This window comes from Manis javanica, chromosome 1, assembly GCF_040802235.1.
Source record: "Manis javanica isolate MJ-LG chromosome 1, MJ_LKY, whole genome shotgun sequence".
NCBI lineage: Eukaryota > Metazoa > Chordata > Mammalia > Pholidota > Manidae > Manis > Manis javanica.
In genome coordinates, this window is record NC_133156.1 from 140,268,632 (window position 1) to 140,290,842 (window position 22,211).

At 39.4% G+C, this 22,211-nt stretch overlaps 1 protein-coding gene across 1 annotated transcript in view; it reads left to right on the plus strand.

Moving 5' to 3' along the window:
* DNAH5 (dynein axonemal heavy chain 5) overlaps nt 1-22,211 on the plus strand; it is a 262,049-nt gene that overhangs the window by 48,409 nt on the left and 191,429 nt on the right. The window contains exons 2-11 of the mRNA XM_073237789.1: nt 5,785-5,919; nt 9,681-9,765; nt 13,237-13,397; nt 15,448-15,669; nt 16,817-16,954; nt 17,692-17,868; nt 18,827-18,940; nt 19,550-19,657; nt 21,096-21,218; nt 21,715-21,930. Coding sequence (XP_073093890.1) covers nt 5,785-5,919; nt 9,681-9,765; nt 13,237-13,397; nt 15,448-15,669; nt 16,817-16,954; nt 17,692-17,868; nt 18,827-18,940; nt 19,550-19,657; nt 21,096-21,218; nt 21,715-21,930 — 1,479 coding nt within the window. The remainder of the gene's footprint in view (nt 1-5,784; nt 5,920-9,680; nt 9,766-13,236; nt 13,398-15,447; nt 15,670-16,816; nt 16,955-17,691; nt 17,869-18,826; nt 18,941-19,549; nt 19,658-21,095; nt 21,219-21,714; nt 21,931-22,211) is intronic.

Consider the following 22,211-nt stretch of genomic DNA (forward strand, 5'->3'; position numbering starts at 1 on the left):
CCAGAGGGTTTCAGCTCTGGGAAAGTTCACTCTGGAGTCAGTGAGACTGAATAGGGTAAAAGGTCTTATATTGAGTTTTATTCTTGGGGTGGCAGGTCAAGCGCTAGAATCATGTCCACATCTGGCAAGTCTCCAGTCCACCTCCTCTGCAAAGAGCACTGGGTGGAGGTCCTTATATAGCAACACAGACAATAAAGGCTGATTGCCAACATGTGTGCAAGCATGCCCTGACCAGTGGGCCAATTACATGAGTGCATGTGTACAGTGGCCAAGTAGATTAGGGTCAGGTGAGCATCCTGGCCATGGGACGTTCATTTTCCCTACAGTTGCACTCTTGTCCACTCTACCTTTTGTTACACTGCTGTGTGCATACATATACCTAAAAGAAAGGAAAGCCCAAGTCAAATAGAAATATATTTATGAAAAAATATGTAACAGAAACCTTATTAAAACTGATGTCTTTTGCTTTCTCAGATTCAAATGTGCATGCAACAAAGCTAATCATGTCACCTAGAAAAGCTTTGACTTTTATTTTTTAAACAAAGAAGTATTTTTTTGGCTGAAGCACTTATTCCTTGCTGTACACACTTTGCTGTGCAAAGGCATTGTGTGAAGACCTGGTGTGTACTGTATGACACAGATAAAAGTCAAATTGTTTCGTGGGAGCAGCAACAGGTTGGGGCAGCATGGAGCCGAGCCTCCTGGCTTCCCAAGCAGGAAGCCCTCCCAGGCATTTCCAGCAGTTGAGGACGGGGTGGGGAGTTACCATTTGCTGAGACACAGGAATGCAGTGGGAGAGCTGGACACAGGGCATGCAGCTGGAAGCCAGCTGGGCACCAGTCCATACTGTCACCAAAACATCACCAGTGTAACTCTGAAGATGGTGCTAGTTAACCTCAGTGTCCACCCACAATGCCTTGTATAACCCTGCAATGTGTATAACATCTTCCCCCAGGGTGCTCTAGATAACACTTCAGTGAAAATTTAGAGAAAAATCTTATATGAATTTGAATGGATGCAAAATTCTTAGTTGCTTGAGCTACCCCATGTTCTGGCCTGACACTGGTTTCTGGCGAACAGCTGTCGGGGTCCAGGGGTTGCCTTTGAGGTTTTGGGGCAATGTGAAGAGCAAAGGAGATGGGAGTCATCATGGAGGGTACTCAGAGAGGCCACTTCATTCTGCGTAAAGCTATACTTCTCAAACTGCCTCCGTGCTAATTCATGGTTCCATAAGTATTGAAGATGTGCATGCATGTGGCCTTCACAGCCAGGTGGCTGGCCTTTAGGGCCCTTATCTAGCTCCTTTTCCATGGGTACAACATGTTGTGTTTTCAGGTTTCTCAAGGCCAGATGTATCTGGCTCCATACAAGGCCAGTCATATTTGGGTGAAGCAGCGACAGTTGTCCTCATAGAACAGTAGAGAAAGTGGTGGGGGGGTGTCCCTACAGCAGCTCTTCCCTTCCAAGGTGATAGCAGCATGCCTTGCCACCAGGTTGCAGCAATGTTTTAATACTGTTCTTGATTTCCTTGGACACTAAATAGGTTCCTGGCCATCTTCCCCACTTGAGCATGGGTGCCTGCTCATGCAGTGTGAAACAATGGTAATGTGACTTTTGAGAAGAACATTCCATAGCTCGTCCCTGGCCTTGGTGATCCTGCTCTGTACTACTCTTCACGTGTCCCCAGTGTCTCAAAGGCCGACAGGACAGGACACCTCTGGACAGCTAGTCACCTGACTGCTGTTACTGCTGTTCCCTGGCAGCCAGAGAGATGCAGGCCTACGTTTGTGAACTGACAGCGAACTGCTCTGATCACTAAATATTTGTCTGATGTTATTTACTTTTGTGGTAGTAAAAAGAAAAAAATCCCTCTTTGTTCCAGGATACCTTGGTAGAAGGCTGTGAAAGCTGAGATGGACAAACATTGTGGTTTTTGTCTACGTGTCCCTGGGGCTGACTTCACATTACTTGTCTTTAGGAGGCAGAACAATTAGTTCAAGGAAGAACATATTCAGTGCTTAACATGCTTTTTAATATAGCTCTGAAAACATTTACTTTAAAATCACTTTGATAATCTGCATGCATGCATGAAAAGTCTTTGGAAGGTTTTGTTTTCTCTGTGACATTTAAGTGAAAATAGGATAGTTAGTGTTGTGTTTCAGGGACCGATCTCTTCTTTCCTTCACTAGAATATATATATTCTATATATATGTAATATTTTTTTCCTTTGGAATCTTATAGAAACAGGTCAGAGAGTAATGTGTTGCCATGGCATAGTCTTATTTAAGTTTCTGTATTCTTTGCAAGCCATTCAGTCGCTTTATATCCTGACTTTTGGCACACTGGTTCTTTTCTTTCTTCCTGGCTACCCAGCATTTGCCATCTCATTGTTTTGATGCTTGCTTCCTGGCTCCCCCAGTCACCCACTGTGTTCTTAAGCTGCTGAAGACATTGAGTACAAACTCAGAGATGACTGTGAAAAGCATTTTTTTCCTCCCTGCCAAGAAGGTAGACAACAGTCAAAACAATGGGACATCGTCCTGTTTTAGCCACATTTGAAAAGAGAAGTGAATTTACTTCTGTTTGACATTTAGGGAATATATACTTTGTGTCAGGACCTATGTCACTTCATTTTTAGAGAATGGCAAGAACATATGTGGATTGTTTATTTTTTTAATACCATAATTCTTCCTTCCACTCCCAACTAATTCTTCTTTTAAGCAGTCCTTTCAGGTTCAGAAAAATGAAACGTTAACTGCATAGGTCTAGTGGATCACTCTGAAATGCCCAACCTTTTCCTCTTTACTTTTTCTTAAGTCTTCTGTATTTTAAAAAATTCTTCCTTGACTCTAAATCCCTTCTATCTACTTGTACCACACCTCTTTCTTTTATAGGTAAGTTTCTGGAAAGAATAGTTTATGTTTGGTATTACTGTATTTCTCTTTTCCCAATCATCCTTTTCTCAAGCCTACATCTGTTAGCTTTCTATTCAACCAGTGAAATTATTCTAAAAGATGACTCTGTAATGTGCTGTTTCATAACAAACCATACCCAAACTTAAGTATGCATACCTGGGTTACGACTGTCTATTGTGTCTTCAGGTTTTGTGGATGACTGGCTGCTGGGTGGCTCTTCGCTTCCTGTGGCGTTGGTGGGTTGCAGACATCTGTAGGCTCAGATGGGACATCCAAGAGAGTTTACAGGGTGGAAAGTTGGTGGAGACCTGCTGGGAGGTTGGCTGGGGCTGTTGACCAGAATTCTGGTTTTTGACCAAGGCAATTGACCATTGCCTTGGCTTTTCTCCGTGTGGTCTCTTGCGGCTTGGGTCTGAGGGAGCATTCCCAGGCACAAAGGCATAACTGAAGGTCTCTTAGGGACTAGCCTAGGAAGTTTAATAGCCTCACTTTTTCCCTCGTTATTTGGTGAAAGCTGGTCAGAGGGCCAGCCAAATCCAAGAAGAGGGAAATAGAGCCCATCTCCTGATAGGTTAGTGGCGTGGCGATGCTGCAAAAGGCACTGGGGGTGCCGTTGCTGTCTTGTTAGCACAATTATGAAGGATATCCTAATTCAGGCCAATGAATCCTCTAGAGCATTAGCACCGCTGGCCATGCTCCGTGGTTTGCTGGTGCCTCTGGGTCCCTTTCTGTCTCTGCCCTCACATCCTCATCCTTCTCCGCTTGCTCTTCTATTCCTCCTTGCTCCTGTCACACTGGTGTTCCCCAAGGTTCCTCACCTTCTTGCTTTCCATTTTCTGTTTCTTTGCTAGAAAATTATATCTGCACTCATGGTTTAAACTTTGATTTATTCAGTTATTTGACAAATATTTATTGAATAACTAGTATGCACATATCACCTGTTGGATGAATGGGCTGATCACATAATTGTGCAGGCTCTGCACTGCACAACCCCCAAAGACATCATTTACATTGCAGATTTTATCCTATGTCTATGCCTATGTCTGTGTCAGTGTCAGTGTCTATGGCTATGACTATATCTGTATCATAACAGTGATTCTCAGCAGGGAATGATCTGGTCCCACAGCGGATTCTGACAATGTCTGGAGACATTCTTCATCCTCACAAGTTGGTAGGAGGCAGCTGATGGCATCTGGAAGGTAGAGACCGAGGGTTCTGCTAAGCATCCAACGGTGCACAGTCCTGCTTTTCAAACCAAGAGTGATCTGGTCCCTAATATCACTTGTGCTGGACTGAGAACTTGTATCTGCATCTGTCTGCAGTGCAGTTTCCCCTTGAGCCCCAGATCTGCATTCCCAACGGTCCGTCTGTCCCAGGCTCTGGGAATGCCACCCGACTGGCCTTCCTGCCTCCAGGCTTGCATCACACCAGAGTGCTTTCCACGCTGCTGTCAGAATGACTGACTGATGCACGGTGGACGGCTAGACATCTTCCCCAATTGAAACTCATCAGTGATTCTTCATTCTTTCATGGTGGAGCTTTCTAATGTGGTCCTCAAGATATTTTATGATCTGACTTCTCTCTTATTTCCCATTATATCTTTCTAGTCTTGTTCAGTCTCCTGGCTGCTTTGTAGTTTCCAGAATGTGCTGTACTTTCTTATGCCTCTTGACCTTTACATGTGCAGAAATGCCTCTACCCCGGGGAATGTGGCAAACTGTTCTTCGACTCTAGGCTTTTGCTACCTCTTCCTGAAAGTTTTCCTGTTTCATATCCTCTACCCCTCCTCGGCCCCAGGCTAGAAGGGGGGAGCCTCCCTTTTGCTCTTTCTCTGAAGACCCATCAATTCCTCTGCACATATCTGATGCCCCTATAGCAACTATATGCCAACCTGTCCTATTTACATTTTCTGCTCACATTTTACCAACCAGTCTGTCAGTTTGTTGAGGTCAGTAGGTATTGTTTGCCTCTAGAGTGCTGTTACATATTTGGGGTTTAATGACTGTATTTGGAATAAAAGAAGGGATCCAGAGGGGCTACCTCTCCTCTGCCCAGTAGGTGCTATTGGTTGGCATTAAAGGTAATGTACTTAACTCAAGAAATGAATTGGGAGCTGAATGTTTAACAAGGGCAAAACAGTTGAATAAATTATGGCATATCCATGTTGTTGAACATTTTGCAGTGATTACATAGGTTAGTATAGTCTGTATTAAAGTAGAAAGAAATCTGTGATGTATTATTAAGGGAAAAATGCATGCAGTTTTTTGTAGTATAACATAGAGATGTGGGTATAGGTTTGCACATGTTTGTATGAGCATAGCACATATGGAAAGATGCTTAAAACCACCAACATTGGTTATATTGACTATGCCTTTGTATTATAATTAACCATCAGTTTAAAAGTAAGCAGTGGTATTCAGAAATTAATTTCAAGACCAGATCTGAATCTGTAGACAAACAACAAAGAGGAGATAGTGTAGAAGAATATTATTGTAATGGCTTAGGGAATATTTACAATAATGGAGATCTCTTGTGTGTGTGTCTGTTGAATGCTTATATATATGTAGAAATAAATCTGTAAGGATTTAGAACAAAATGTTAACAGTAATCATTTCTGGATGGCAGATGATTTTATTCTTTGGGCTTATCTGTATTATGCAATTTTGAAACAATGTGCACCTCTTATTTTCATAATAGAAATAACATTATTTCTAAAAATACAAGAGAGTACCAAAAAACTGGTGCCATTAAGCCATGTGTTACCTGAACTCCCAAGACTTGAAAAAGCAACAATAGCATGAAATTATTTGCAAAACGACTTGATTTGAGAACAAAGTTGCCACATAACATTTCTGTTCCTCTCTTGTAGCAAAGGCTGAAGGAAGAGAAGGAAGCCAAGCGGGCCCGCCTGGACAGTAGGCATGACTACTTATTTGCCATTGTGGCTTCCTGCGTGGACCTGAACAAAACTGAAGTGGAGGAGGCCATTCTTGAGGGGAACCAGGTGTGGTGCATTTGAGTTCTCACTGACTTGATTGTGGAGGGTGCAGAGGCCTATTGACATATCGTGTGGCACCATCCTGCATCTCTCTGCTTCCAAGGAGGCTGGGTTCAGGTGTCATTTTGGAACCTGAGCTTGGAGAACAGAATCTCCTTTCAGCTACTGATTTATCTTATTTTTGTATATATCCTGTTGTAACCTGGGAGATTGCATTGTGCCACAGCTGCCTGGCTTTGATTTTGGTTTGGCAGCTGAATCTGGTTTCTTTTGGTCCTGACCTTGACTCATGATTTCCCTCCAGAATCTGGGGCTGTGATTTGACCTTGGATGGGAAGATAAAAAATATGGGAGGATATAATTTCTTAGACAGCAAGGAAGGCATATCAGGAGCCCTGTGATGGTTCCTGAAGGTTTTTTTCTTTTAACACTTATTAGGCATTAAAAGAGAGAGAGGGAGAGAGGGAAGGAGGATAGGGGAGAGCGAAAGCAAGCCAGAGCTTTTTTGTTGGTGGGGTGTCATGCTTTTGATGCTTTGATGCTTTTCAGTGGTGGGCTTGTAAACATTTAACAACCAGCTTTGGGCAAGAAGGTGGAGGGAGGCTCTAGTTTGAGCATTTGCTGGTTTCTGTGGTATACATACTCCCACCATGGCTGATTCCAAACTATTCACATGATGTTACTAAATGCTAAGGTGGGGAGAGCTGTGATCAGCTGGCTGTCGGGAGCACTATGAGCCCCCTCCAGCTCTCTGCTGGCCTTGTTCCTCCTGCTCTGCTGCTCTGTTCGGGCTCATAGGAGCCCGTGGACAATATTGAAATGCTTACACTGCAGGATGAATCAGTCAGGGGTTGAGGAACTGTCTTTTTTCTCCTCCTCATCACAGCTAGTGCTTATTGAGTATTTGCTTTGTGCAGAGGCTCTGTTCTAAGTGATTTTTGTCTATTATCCCATTTAATCTTTGTAATGTCAGGAAGTAGATAATGTTATTCCCCCAAAATGGAGTTATCAGAGGAGACAGGATTACATAGCTTATTCAGTCTTGGTGAAATGTTTATGTTACTTACCAATTCAGACATCTGGATTTGGGGTAATGCAGGTGGGGTAACTGAGAAGAATTTCTGAATAGTAGGAAGTCCAAGCTAGACTTCTCTGTCATATTCAGCATCAGGAATGTCAAAAGCTGGAGGTGTAACGAAAGCACCCAAGCTCAGGCTCACAAGCAAGGCTAGAGGGGCAGGGTTTTAGTCCTGTCCGTGATGGAAGTATCTCGTTCACCACCGTCTTGGCTTGGAAATTAATCTCAGTGAGTGCATCCTACTCACCCCATAGCATCCTCAATCAAGGAAATGTAACAAAGAAAACAGGGCAGCTGGCTTAAAAAAAAATGTAATGGTTTTATCTATAACATGGTGGAAATTGAAGGAGGCTTATTTTCACACTTAAATTTTCAGGCTAGATTTTATCTTTATAAAATTTTTATTTTAAATTGTGGTAAAATGCACATAACATAAAATTTACCATCTTAATAGTTGTTAGGGCAAACAGTTCAGGAATGCTAAGTGCATTCACATTCTCGTGCACCCAGTCTTCATAAGTCTTTTCATTTTGCAAAGCTGAAACTCAATACCATTAAGCAATGACTCCCATGTTTGCCTCCCACAGCCCTTGGCAATTGCCATTCTATTTTCTGTCTCCATGAATTTGATGACTTGAGCTAGCTCATAGAAGTGGAATCACTTTTATTTGTCTTTTTGTCACTGTATTATTTGTATTTTTGTCACTGGCTTCTTTCACTTAGCAAACTGCCTTTGAGATTGGTTCATGTTGTAGGATGTGTCAGAATTTCCCTCCTTTTTCTTTTGGCGTTTTAACTCTATTTTATTTAAGCTTAAATTAAAAAATTATACGCTCTTCAGTTACTGTAAAACTTTTAAGTACATGTAGAACAACTTCGGTACATGAATCTACTTTTTCAGTTGCAAATTTTATGAAATCTAAATACAGATAAAGTAATTCTGATGAAAATTTAACATTTAAATTAAGCTGTACTGGATTTTGAAGCCTTGATATTAGAAAAAGAATGTTAAGTATCTCATGAATAATTTTATATTATGTGTTGAAATGATAATGCTTTGGACTTATTAGACTCAATTAAAAATATTTTTAACATTAATTTCACCTGCTTGTTTTTACTTTTTTTTATGTGGCTACTAGAAATTTAAATTATATATGTGGGCCACACTATGTTTCCATTGGCCAGTGCTGGCTTGAATAACTGTTATCCTTCTTAAACTTACCTTAAGCAATATTGGAAATACTTGATCACTTTCCATGATAATGTCTTCCAAAATCTTTTTTTTTTTTAAATTAAAAAATTTTTTTTGTATCATTAATATACAATCACATGAGCAACATTGTGGTTACTCGATTCCCCCCATTATCAAGTCTCCACCACATACCCATTACAGTCACTGTCCATCAGCTTAGTAAGATGCTATAGAATCACTACTTGTCTTCTCTGTGCTACACTGCCTTCCCTGTGCCCCCACCTACATGACGTGTGCTAATGGTAATGCCTCTTATTCCCCTTCTCCCTCTCTTCCCACCCACCCTCCCCAGTCCCTTTCCCTTTGGCAACTGTTAGTCCATTCTTGGGTTCTGTGAGTCTGCTGCTCTTCTGTTCCTTCAGTTTTTTCTTTGTTCTTATACTCCACAGATGAGTGAAATCATTTGGTACTTGTCTTTCTCCACCTGGCTTATTTGACTCAGCACAATATCCTCTAGCTCCATCCATGTTGTTGCTTTCTTAAGAATTTGTTTTCTTAAGAATTTCCCTCCTTTTTAAGTCTGAGTAATATTCCATCATATGTATATACCACATTTTGTTTATTCATTCATCTGTCCATGAATAGCTGGGTTACTTCCATCTTTTGGCTACTGTGAATAATGCTGCTGTGGACATGGGTGTACAAATATCTCTTCTTGGCCCTGATTTTTGTTCTTTTGTGCATATGTCCAGGAGTGGACTTTCTGGATCATATGATATTTCTTTTTTAATATTTTGAGGAATCACCATACTGTTTTCCACAGTGACTCATTTTACATTCCTACCAACAGTGTGCAAGTGTTCCAATTTCTCTACATCTATCCCAACATTTGTTATTTTCCACTTTTTTGATAGTAGCCATCCTAATGGATGCATAGATTTTATCTTTTTAAATTTGAATTCAAAACTGTGCTATTGACTATATAAAAGAAGAGCTTCCAATACAGATCCAATATGTGGTGGTATTAAGAAAAATAAACTTATTTGCTTAAAAAAAAATGAGGAACTTCCTTGGTAGCGGGCCAGTTGGCCAACCTTGAGATGTACAGTGACCCTCACGGATGGAACTAAACCCCTGATTGCTACTGGATGGAGTGTTCCATAGCAAATGTATTCTCATGGCATTTTCAGTGATTACTGCAATTTAATGTCATCTCTGGTGTGTTAGATTGGGTTTTGAAAGGGGGGATGGTCTTTTAAAATGTGCTTTTGATTGCAGTATGTATATATTAATTGAATTACTTCTTTGAATGGGATGTTTACTATGGTGAGGCATTTTTTTCCTTCATGGTTTTTATGTTGAAAAAAATGCGATGCCTTCTATATGGTTTGCACCAGATGCAGTCCTATCTGAAAAGGGAAGACGACAGTAAGTGCTGATTTAAATGCAGTTTCTAATTCAGAACAAAGTCATGACTTTGCCCTTTCTTTTTCCCAGATTGAAAGAATTGATCAGCTTTTTGCTGCTGGAGGTCTTCGGCACCTCATGTTTTACTATCAGGATGTGGAGGTAGCAGAAACAGGTATCCAGATTTGATGTGATGTAACCCCGGAATGTGTTGTTAGATTTATTTGAGGATGGCGTGAAGCAGAAGGCTGAGTGGTGTCAGGCCTGAGCAGGACTCCTATGCTTTCGCCTTGGGAGGAGGGACAGGTGGGCAGGGGGAGGCCTGCTGGGCAACTTCTGTTTTCTTCCTAAGGAAAGGGGACAGATAATGGTGGGTATTTGGCCTGATTGTTCTAACTTTATTTGGCATGTTTTGTTTTCGTTTTCAGCTGTATGGGCAATTGGAGAATAATCAAGCAGTTTACATTAAGACACTTCCTTTCCATACCTGCTAGTTCATTCTGTGCAATTATGTTCTAGAACTTCTTATGGACATCTTTGTTTCTTCTCGATATAGGCACTCTTTATTTTTAACATTGGAGTAAGTGGTTGCCAATAAGCAAAACATGAGCTTTCCAGTTAAATATCACATTATGTTTATTTTCTACTGAATATGATTCAAATGGGTAATGCTGAATGACAGGTTTAATCATTTTCACTGAAGAAAAATTTGCAAATCTTTGTGTGGATTCAACTGGCATATCCCATTCTACTTTTATGTGGATTCTTATAATTTTAAAGCCAAACTAGCAACATAAAAACTTATATATTTTGAAGCCAACTCTCAAAACATATGAAGTGATTATATTGAAGTATCATCTTTATCCTTTTATTAGTTATTAAATAAAATAACATTAAAACAGTTACTGCCTTTGGCATATAGTATAACTATGCTTCTTTGTTTAAAACTGAGGAAGTTATACATGCATACTGTAAATGACTAGCATTTCCCCAAAATTATCCAACTGATATTTTGCAGTCAGAAAGTTACGTTTGAATGAAAAATCAAAACAATATCTAAGTTTTGAATTCTATACCTGATTGCAAAACACAATCTCAGATAAAATGTTGAGTTCATCTATGAACTGATGTATGAACTGAGTGAAGATGGCCTTTGTGTGTCAATCTTACATTGAACAACAAGCATTAATGAGATGTAAACACAAATGCAAGTTTATTTTTTGTTTCACCCTCTCCCTTTAAACCTGTTCAGTGGGAGTAGCTTTTCTTCTGACTTTGGATTAAAATTCAGACAATGCCATGACTTTCCTGGATATTCTTAGATATTTCCTAGATATTCTTTGAAATTCCTATAGTCATTTCAAATTACAAATACAATCTCCACTTAGAAACCAAAAATATCCATTGTTCTAAACTAGTCAATCTAAAGTTAAATCTTCCTCACTCCTGGCCCACGCTCCTCTTTCCACTCCCCTCCTGCCCTCTCCGAGCAGGGACCTGAAAGTCAGTATTCATAGCAGGAGAAGAGCATGTGGCCTTCCTCTGCTTCAATCCTTCCTTTCCCCCTTGTCCTTGTTATGCTAACTATAGTTTCTGACTGTGTCAGGCTTGAAGTAGGGCAGAGATGAGAAGTAAGAGGTGGCAGGGAGGTTTTTACTTGACTGGCATGGTCATGAGCAGGCAGACTTGGCATCTTCTGGGCACTATGGCGGGCTCTCTAGAGATGGCCACTGTGGACACTGGCTGCACAGCCCATGGTGGTGCGTTGTCCTCCTGATGGCCATTGCCCTCTGCGTCTGTATTTCAGTGGTGTAACACCCGACTCGCTCTGTTCTCTCACCCAGCACTCCTGTGGAGCAGGGTTGAAGATGGCTCCTGGCTTGCTTTCTTTTCAGGGGAGCCTCCCTCTGGCTCACTGGAAGCACTTAGGGTTCTTGCCCTTGCATCTATGGGCATGTTTTCAGTTCCAGTTCAGCCTAGTTTCTCTTCATTTGCCCTGTTGCATGCTGTGGTTGCAGTCCCAGGGGAGGTGTTCACGTTGGTATCCTAGTCCAATTTATCCCTAAACTGCAGGAGACATAAGCCAGGCTTTTTAGGTGGTTGGGTTGAAGACCTGCTTCTTGACTAGGGTAACCAGTGGTCCTGGTTTGCCTGAGACTTGCCCATTTTCGGCACTGAAAGTCCCATTTTCTGGGAGACCCTTCAGCCTTGGGCAAACTGGAGCGTTGATCACCTCATTCTTGACCTGAGGTACACTTCGCACAGCACAGCTGTTCTCGCACAGTCCTTCCTCCATCTCCACTCTCAGGCCTTCTGTAGTCTGCCGTGGATGAGATGTCTCATCTGACCTAGGATACCTACTTGGAAATTTCTGCAGGAATTTTTTTTCCTTAAAATTCTTCATTTTCTGGTATCTTTCTTGGTGCCTTGGTTGAAACTTCTAGTTTAACTTATCACTCCTGAGGGCCAGAGGATGTTAGTCGGAAGTGGGACACAGTTTTGAAGGAGAGAGATCTTCTGGTCACCTTTATTGGGAGGCCCACTCTCAAAGCCCCAGCCCAGGGCTCTGGGCTAGCACCATGCAGAGGGAGAGCCCAGGAGAAGATTCCTCTTCGAGGTTCGAATCCCAGGGTTTTAGGGCTGAATTTCCAGTCCATACCCCACCCCCATGTCCCTCCCTTAGCATCTTTCCTTCCCACCCAGTAATCTTGCCTGTGCTGCACTCATTTGGAGATCTAAAACTTTCTTGGGCAGATGAGAGCACAAAGGACTGGCTCAGAGCATACTCCGTGTACTTAAATAATTCCCTCAATGAGCTGCAAGCTTGCATGACCAGAAATGAATATGCACATAATAATAATAATGATAATGCTCAGTGAGCTAGTATTTTTATGGGCTTTTCTTTGGCCTTTACATATATTAACCCATTTAATCCTCACGACAATTCCAGATGATAGGTTCTAGCCTTACTATTACCATTTTTCAGATGAGAAAACTGAGGCACAGAAAGATTAAGTAATTTGCCCACAGTCACTTGGCTAGAAGTACAGCTCGAGACTGAAACCCTGGGAGTGTGACCTGAGAGCCCACGCCATCATCACGGGGATGGGCTGGCTCTGCACGATCCTGGCTCTGGTGACCTACTGATGGGCTGACCAGACCATAGCTAAGTAGGGGTGGCAGAGGGAGGTGGAGGTCTGGAATTTTGTAGGCAGAGCTGCTATTTGATCTTGGTTCTGCCACCTGTTGGCTGTGTGACTTGGGACAGGTGACAGCTGTCTCCAGGGTTGTAGTGGGTTTTAATAATGTAGACAGGGTACCATATGCATATGCACTTTTCACCTCTTCTCACTGCCCCATGAAGGCCCATTGTGGATGGAAATGACTTCCATAGCTTCAGCAAAAATTTGCTCTGTTTCTGTTTTTTCCTGAAGCAACAATTTTGAAATGAATCTATGATCTGGAATCAAACAAATCCTTTTAGACTCCTTTAGAGCTCAAGCTAGAGATTGTCCAAGTGGTGGGCCCTCTAGGGCACATGGAAGAGTCAACAGGACAGTATTTTAACAAAGAAACTTCATTCCAAGAGACAACCATGTGAACTGATAATAGCATTTGTGAAATTAAAATTCTTTTGCATTTATAGGACAACTTGGCTCTTCAGGGGGAGTGAATCCTATTTCTGGAAAGATTAAAAAACCTAAGGTGTTTGTGACTGAGGGAAAAGATGTAGCTCTTACTGGAGTATGTGTGTTCTTCATCAGGACTGACCCTTTGAGAGCCATCACCGCTGAGAACATCCATCAGGTAAGGAGCAAGAGCAATCTTTTACCCTGAATTATCAAAAAACACAAGATTGCTACAAAAAAATCCCTCCCTATGGAGAAATATTTATGTTCATTAAGTATCTAAAACTACTTTCAAGTAAGTATTTTAAAAAGCATTTAAAGCAAGCAATTCAGAGGACACTTCCTTTAAAGCTGTGTGTAAGAGAACTTAATATTCAGTTATTAACAAAAATTGATATAACACCCATGAGTATGTGCATGCATGTGTGTGTTTACATATGTGTTTGTGTTTAACAGTGAGGTATTTCCTTTCAAAAATAATTCTCCAGACATAATTTACTTAATGGCAAATTTCATACATTTAAAATAAAAACTACAAAAGTGGATATATAACTTTATTTTCTGTGCAAAGTTAAGTGCATCTGTACAAGTTTCCCCTATCCTCAAGGGGTTCATTATCTGCTTGCAGTAAATAAACTGGTAGACATTGTGTGTTCTGTTTTACTCATACTTTTATTTTGATGATTGCAATTTGGGATAATATAAAGCTTATGTCTTAACCAGGGTGTCAAAGCAGTAATTTACTGGATTGAGAGACTTGAATATACAAATAGACAATGGCCAGACCATATGTAGAGATAGAACCTTGACCTACAATCTGCAGCAACCTGCCCAGGAAGCCATCCCCTTTTTCTACCATAAACAGCCTAGGTAGCCACCTGCTGTGTCGGATTTGCAGGAGGCCAGCTAGCAAGCTAAACAATAACTGCTGTAGCAGTTGGCCAAAGTGCATGAAAAGATGCTCCACATCACTAATTATCCGGGAAATACAATTCAAAACCATAATGAGATATCACTTCACACCAGTTAGGATGGCCACTATCCAAAAGAAGAAATAACAAGTGTTGGTAAGGATGTGAGAGAAATGGGAACCCTCCTATACTGTTGGTGGGAATGTAAATTGCTGCAGCCACTGTGGAAAGCACTAAAAATAGAAATATCATACAATCCGGTAATTCCACTTCTAGGAATTTATGCAAAGAAAACAAAATCCCTGATTCCAAAAGATATATGCACTTCTATGTTTATTGCCACATTATTTACAGTAACTAAGATATGGTAGCAACCAAAATGTCCATCAATAGATGAAAGGATAAAGAAGATGTTGTACATATGCACAATGGAATATTATTCAGCCATAAAAAGAAAGAAAGCCTTCCATTTGCGACAATATGGATGGACCTAGAGGGTATTATGCTCAGTAAAATAAGCCAGGCAGAGAAAGTCAAATACCATATGGTTTTGCTTATTTGGCGAATCTAAAATCAAAGCAAAACAAAAGACAAAAGTAGATCCAAAGATACTGAGAAGTGACTGGTGGTTACCATGGGGGATGGTTTGGGATGGGGTGTGGAGGGTCAGGGGATAAAAGTGTGCAAAAGCTCTCAATCATAATATAAGTTGGTCATGGGGATAGTGGTGCACATGGAGAATATAGACAATGATTCTATAACATCTTCCTATGTTGACAGGTAGTGGGGGTGAGAATTTAATAATATGCATAACTGTTGAAGCACTGTGTTGCATACTTGAAACCAATATGAGATTGCATATCAATGATACTTCAATTAAAAAAGTATATAAAATTGACTAAAAAGGCCAGGACTGGATTCATGACCACGTTCACTTTTGTGTATTTCCAAAGTGCTTCCCTGGAGCCAAGTAAAAGGCAAATAAACACCCAGGCTCACATTAGGATGCCCCGCTTCTAGCTAGTGCGTCTCCAGCTTCCTTATGCCAACTGCCAGTCAGGTGGGCCCGAGCCATCTCTTTACCCCCTATGAGGGATCACCACTCCTCTACCTGCCTTTGAGTCTCTGCCCAAATGCAAGTGATGGTGGCCATGCTGTAGCCAGCACTGAATGAGTGGCCTTTGCTTTTCTCCATTGGTTGGTCTTCATTTACCTCCATGAGATATTTGATTCATGAACACATTCAGAAGTGACCTCGTAGCAATGTTGCAGTGACAGATAATTCTTCCAGTGAGGGATCTCCTACTTGTTTTCCAGGAGGTGAGCTTTAATATGTTAGACACTGCAGATGGGGGCCTGCTCAATAGCATGAGGCGTCTGCTGTCGGATGTCTTCATTCCCACTCTCAGGGCCACAGGCCATGGCTGGCGTGAGCTTGAGGGTCTTCAGGATGCTTCCAGCATCCAGCAGGAGTTTCTGAGCTCTCTGGAAGGCTTTGTAAGCGTCCTCTTGGACGCACAGGAGAATCTGAAAGAGAAGGTAAGAACGCGTAAGTTATTCCTTCAAAAATTATTACACGGTGAACAAATCAACATATAAATGTGTGGTGCTTTTCTTAGATGGTGTTAATTCCACTACCTTGCAAATCTTGAAAAAAATTTTGTGGGCATTTTTGTTACCCCCTCAAGATGTGGTAGTGACTAGATTTAAATCCCTATAGTCTGAAGTGATTAATGGATTAGGGATTCCATAGAAATGGCTGTGATGGAGGGTTATACCCAGTGATGTCAGATGTTTGCCAGAAAAGAGAAGCTATGAAATGCTTGTACCCTCCACCTTTCACCTTGCGCATTGTCTGTTGTACTCTTTGGTTTTACCAAGAAGCCCTTAGGGCCTAGGCTTCATGTGGCTCCTTGGCCATGTGGGCATCTGAGAGTAACAGACGACTGCACCCCTTCCTGCTTCTGAACCAATGCAGAGAAAAATTTTAGCTTTGTTTGTAAAGTGGGATAAGATCCAACTTTAGAGATTCACAGTGCCAGGTTCACCTTTACCAGAAGGAAAATGTCCTTATCAAATACCAAGGACCATTTTTTTATTGTATGTTTTTAAAATATTTCTTTGTTTTTATTGTGTTTTTAAAATATTTCTTTGTCAAGTCAGAATCCAACACATCTCCTTTCCTACCCACTTCCTTCCCCCCCAAAATGAGTCTGTATATTTGCCTTTGAGCTTGTTAACTCTAAGGATGTTATTAGGTAAAGACATGAGAATCTTCTCCTCTAGTTAGTTTCAAAGAAGAATATGATAGATTAACTCTTACCCCTCCTCCCAAATAATTTCCTCAAAACTCCCCCACTTTCTTTGGTTTCATGACTCTTTAATTTCCAAGTTCTTTAATTCCCAAATTCTGTGATGTTATGACTCTCTCTTTCATTCATTCATTCTTTTTTTTTTTTTGTGACCCAAATTTGACCTCAGCATCAATCACCCTGAGTGGTGTGCTCAGTGCCTAGGGAGGATTGGCCAGTATGTATGGCTCTGTGTTTTCTTCACAGAGCAGGTGGTTTAAACTATAGACTTGCCTTAAGGTCCTTCTAGGTCTAGGGGTCAACCAAAAGTATGTGTGTCTGTGTGTGTGTTTTTAAATAGCATCATCTTATTATTTTACTTTCATTTTAATTAGGTGAACCTTCAAAAGTGTGACATACTTGAACTGAAAGCCCTAAAGGAACCAATAGACTACTTGACTCTAGCTAATAACCCTGAGACTTTGGCAAAAATAGAAGGTTGTATGAAAGTATGGATCAAACAGATAGAACAGGTAATTCTCAGAAATCAGACATCGGTTTCAGTTGCCATGTTACTGAACTAGCCAGTGCAAGTTCATTATGCCATTACTATTTCCCTAAATATTTTACCACAAGTCCCTAAAAGATGAGAGATTCAATGTGACTTTAATTTACAGTCACTAATTAAGGAGAGATAATAAGAATTCCAAGAGGTGCAAGCAAATGCCTTTATATGCTTACATAATTGTATGATTGCACTTTGCCAATTTTTTTCTTGAAGTACAATTTACTTTGGAGAGAACCTCTGAAGTAAAGGTGTTTCCTAACTCAGTGTGTCCTCCTAAAGGAACTTGAAACTTAACTTAAAAAAATCATTTCAGATAAGCCCTGAGTGAAAGGGTACGTTACATCACAAAGTAAACACAATGAAGATTAACCAATTTAAGGCAGGGGCTTCCCGTGGTTATATTGCTCCGAGGTTATCCAGTCTGTGAACAGCCAAGGTAACTTTCTAAGGTCAGGTCCTCCGAGACTTTGTTAAAGCTCCTTAAGTAAGTAGTTTTCAGTTGGAACAAGTCCACTGAATTTTTGTTGAAGTTGTAAAAATGGACATGTGTTAAGTTAGTAGAAGGCTTCATTCAAAATATGCAAGTGAATAAAAATATATTATGATTCAGATAGCACAGTTTATTTCCTTAGTTTTTACTAAAGTGTAACTCAGTATCTCCAGCCCTACTCACTGCTTAATGGGTACCCTCTGCATTTGCAGGTCCTTGCTGAGAACAATCAGCTGCGGAAGGAAGCAGATGACCTCGGGCCCCGAGCAGAGTTGCAGCATTGGAAAAAAAAACTGTCCAAATTTAACTACCTTTTAGATCAATTAAAAAACCCAGATGTGAAGACTGTGCTGGCAGTGCTTGCCGCTGCCAAGTCGAAAGTTCTGAAGGTTGTCAATCATATCTTTCTGCTTTCAGAAATGGGAATGAAAATATCCCATGCCTCTTTCATGTCCTCGAGTAATTAGGAAGAGACACATGTTATATCTTTATGAAAAAACCTTAAGGTTAAATAGTATTGCCCTTTTTGTAATTTTGAATATAGAGGAAATAGCCTTTGAATTAAAGATACTTATTGGCTGATGTACATGTATGTATATACATTATTAGAAGGCATTGTATGTAATTAAGATGTAATGTTAATAACATGATCATATATATATATATAATGAATTCAGACCAACTAGTAGTAGTAGTGATGAAAACTTACCTTGTCTATATTTTTATTTTTTTAGCCCTAGTACATTAGTTTTATATCCCTGTGTAACAAATTAACCCCAAACTTAGCAACTAAGAACAACGGACACTTACTCTCTCATGTCTGTGGGTCAGAAATTTGGTTGCAGCTTAGGGGAGCCTCTGACCCAGGATCTCATGAAGCTGAGGTCGGGTTGTTGGCTCATCTGAAGGCTCAGCTGGGGAGGATCTGCCTCCGAGTTGCTCATGTGTTTTTTTTTGTGGGATTCAGTTCTTTGCTGGATGTTGGCCAGAGGCCTTCCTTCAGTTCTTTACCATGGAAAGTATGGTAGTGAGGTATTGAATGGAGTCAGGAGCTAGTGGGGGAGACAAGGTGTGTGTTTAAATGAAGGTGCTATTGTCCTGATGTTCTGTCCTAGTCATTGAATAGATTTTATAAGAGAAAACCTAGGAGATACTGTTAAAAATTTAGTAAAAATCTAAAAATAACTCTCAGGATAGCAGTAATGTCCCTCAGTCCTCTGGATTCTTTTATGTGAGATTCACAATGAAGGTCTGACCCAAGGGACTTGTGGTGACTTTTAGTGGGTGTTATATTGGAAATCTCTCTATTTCTAGTCCATTAAAATTGTTTTCCTCTATTGTGCTTAGACCTGGCGGGAGATGGATATTCAAATCACTGATATAGCTAATGAAGCAAAAGACAATGTCAAATACTTGTACACACTTGAAAAATGCTGTGACCCCTTGTACAGTAGTGACCCTGTGAGTTAAAGAATTTCTATTCCTTTAGTCTACTGATGATGCTTTTATACTAACTGAATTGAGTGTGGTGTTTGTTTGTAAATATTACAGTCTGCTGGAAGAGTCTTGGAAACTTAGCCACCTCTTTTTATCCTCAAGAAAATTATATATAGGTGGTTGTATACATACTTATATATATATCATCTATTTATCTAAGATATACTATATTACATTTTAAAAACTTTTATTGCATATTCCATTTTATATTAAATGTTGCAGTTGACATTCTAGACTATACTCAAAGAACCGTGAGAAGAGTCATTGACTCTTCTACTTTTTCTTAATTTTAGGAAGTGCCTACTTTTTAAAATTATAAAATGAACAATCTCTTTGTCATTAACAGAAACTTAATGCTTCATGCATTGAAACAAAATTTGATCAACTGTATAGGACTAAATAATAAAAATAAAATTATCTTTAACTAGATTATATTTCTGTAAAGTATTAAATATTAAAAAAATTAAAAAATCTCTCAGCTAAAATTTTTTCTTATGAAGATGGAATGATTACACTACTAAAATTTTGCTGAATTTGATATTTGTTTCCTGAAAACTTTGTGGTGTCTTCCAGATTTCCATGATTGATGCTATCCCTACTCTTATAAATGCAATTAAAATGATCTATACTATCTCTCATTACTATAATACCTCCGAGAAGATCACATCTCTGTTTGTAAAGGTAAGTGCATAGTGTAGTGTCCAAGTTTTGGATAATTAGAAATTACCACGTTGGTACAACCCAATGTCTATGTATCTTATAATTAAAATCTTAATTTCTCAATAGAGATAGAATTAAGTATATGTAGGAGACTCCTCCTAGCAAATCATAAAGTATTATTCAGAAAGTAATTATTATAATGAATATTGTGTTATTTATATAATAAAAAAGGAAAAAATATTTTTGAGGATTTCTTTCCCTATATTATTTAGCATATTGTTTATTTTTCTTGGGTAAATTTTAATTAAGAAAAACTATATTTTACTGGCTATCCCATTTCATACTCTTTTATGTGCCACTTGTCCAAATTTATTTGATGCCACAGTTGTTTACTTAGTGTTATTAGAACAGTAATCATGATAATAAAACTACTTGCAAAGTTCAAGTAATCTATAAAGCAATTATAATGATTCTGCCAAAAAAATAACATGTTTAAACCTCATGTCCTAACTCACAAGTGTTTATGGTGAACTCTGTTGCTTTTCCCATTTTGAACAGTCTCTAAGAAGTAAATGATATTTTCATACCAAGGCAAAAAATTTAAAGGTATTAAAATAGAGGCATTTTCAACTTAATGGACTTGTATTGCAAATACTAATACAGTAGGAGGCATGATTCTCCATGGGAAAAGGGACACCCAGGTTGAAAGAAGGGAAGTCCATGAGATCTTTTCCCAACTTCACACATAAAATTACATATTAGGGTCAAGAGAGATGTTCCCTGAGTAGAAGACTGCTAATTTCTGTTATTACTCTAGGTTTCATGTATATTATTTGCAAGGCTCATTTTTTAACAAAATCTTGAAACCACCATATATATAATTTTCAAAAGCCTTTCATTATGGAAATTTTAAAGCAAATATAAAGGGAAAGAGAATTGTATTCTGTATCTTCATGTACATATCACTCAGGTTCAGCAACTGTCAACACATGGCCAATATGCTCCATGGACAACATCATGCTTTTAGTTATGAATACTTTGTTGTACACCTGGAAGTTGCTGGAAGAACAGATTTTGAATCTTAACACACACACACACACACACACACACACACACACACACACACACACACACACACTGTTATCTATATGAGGTGATGGGTGTGTCAGTTAACTTGATTGTTAATTGTAATTATTTTTAATTGTGGTAATCATGTCACTGTATATTGAGCATCACTGTACACCTTAATTATATACAATTTTTCTTTGTCAAGTATGCCTCAGTAATGCTGGGAACCAAAGGGCTAGTGCTTGATCATAGGTGTGATAGAAAAAATAAACCCGAAGTTCAAGGTCACAGAGTGTTCACTCCGAGAGATAGAAGAGTTAAGGACCCTCTAGTCCAATTTATGATCAGTAGCGTTTTATGTACTGAACATCATTTTACTGGAAAATTCCAGGTGACCAACCAGATGATATCTGCATGTAAAGCCTATATTACCAACAATGGAACTGCTTCCATCTGGAACCAGCCACAGGATGTGGTTGTGGAAAAAATATTATCTGCGATTAAACTTAAGCAGGTAACAACCAGTGTAATAATATATTTAGATAATGTTCTGTTATTTTTCTGTTGTTTTTTGCCAGTGCATCTAAGATCATTTAGCAATTATAATATTACTGATTTCTTTACCCTTAAGAAATTGAACGTTAATAAATCTACCCCCAAAATGTATTCACTTATTCCATCTTTTTTGGGCCTACTATGTCCCGACATGACTCTAAGTACTAGGGATGGAAGGAGGAGGTAAGTTTCCTTCAGCTTCTTACAGATGAATGGAGAGGTAGACATAGAGTGAGGCTGCTACTAACACAGTGGTTCAAGGTGAAAAGGCTGCAACTTTGAGTTGTTTCATGAATAATTAGGAATTTGTGAAAATGGAGGATGGGAAAAGATGGTACTCCAGGCGGATGGATGAGTAAATACGTGAAACTGAATTTGCCATTGCTTTCATTTAAGAGAATAAGGTTGATACTTTGTTATGTTTCATTTCTTATACTTTGGCCCTTAATTTTAAGGAATACCAGCTCTGCTTTCACAAGACAAAACAAAAGCTTAAACAAGACCCAAAGGCAAAACAATTTGAATTTAGTGAGATGTATATTTTTGGAAAATTTGAAACTTTCCATCGACGTCTTGCCAAGATAATAGACATCTTTACAACCTTCAAGACATATTCGGTCCTACAAGATTCTAAAATTGAAGGGCTGGAAGACTTGGTTACTAAATGCCAGGTACCTTAAAACTAAATTTGCTACCCTATCCGTAAGTAAAGTGAGTATTTTAGGCAAATAACTGTATTTAGAATGATTCAAATAATCAGTCTATAATGTAAAATATAAACCCATGGCCCCAAACAACAAAGAAATTAAATTTGAGAATTGTGTAATGGTGCTAGTATGTTCTTTTTCAGGTATGTGATTATGAGAATGACTTTCCAGTAGTCTAAAATTAATCATCATTAGTAAAAGTGTTTTCATTTGTAGCAAAATAAAAATGTTTAAATGTAACTTAT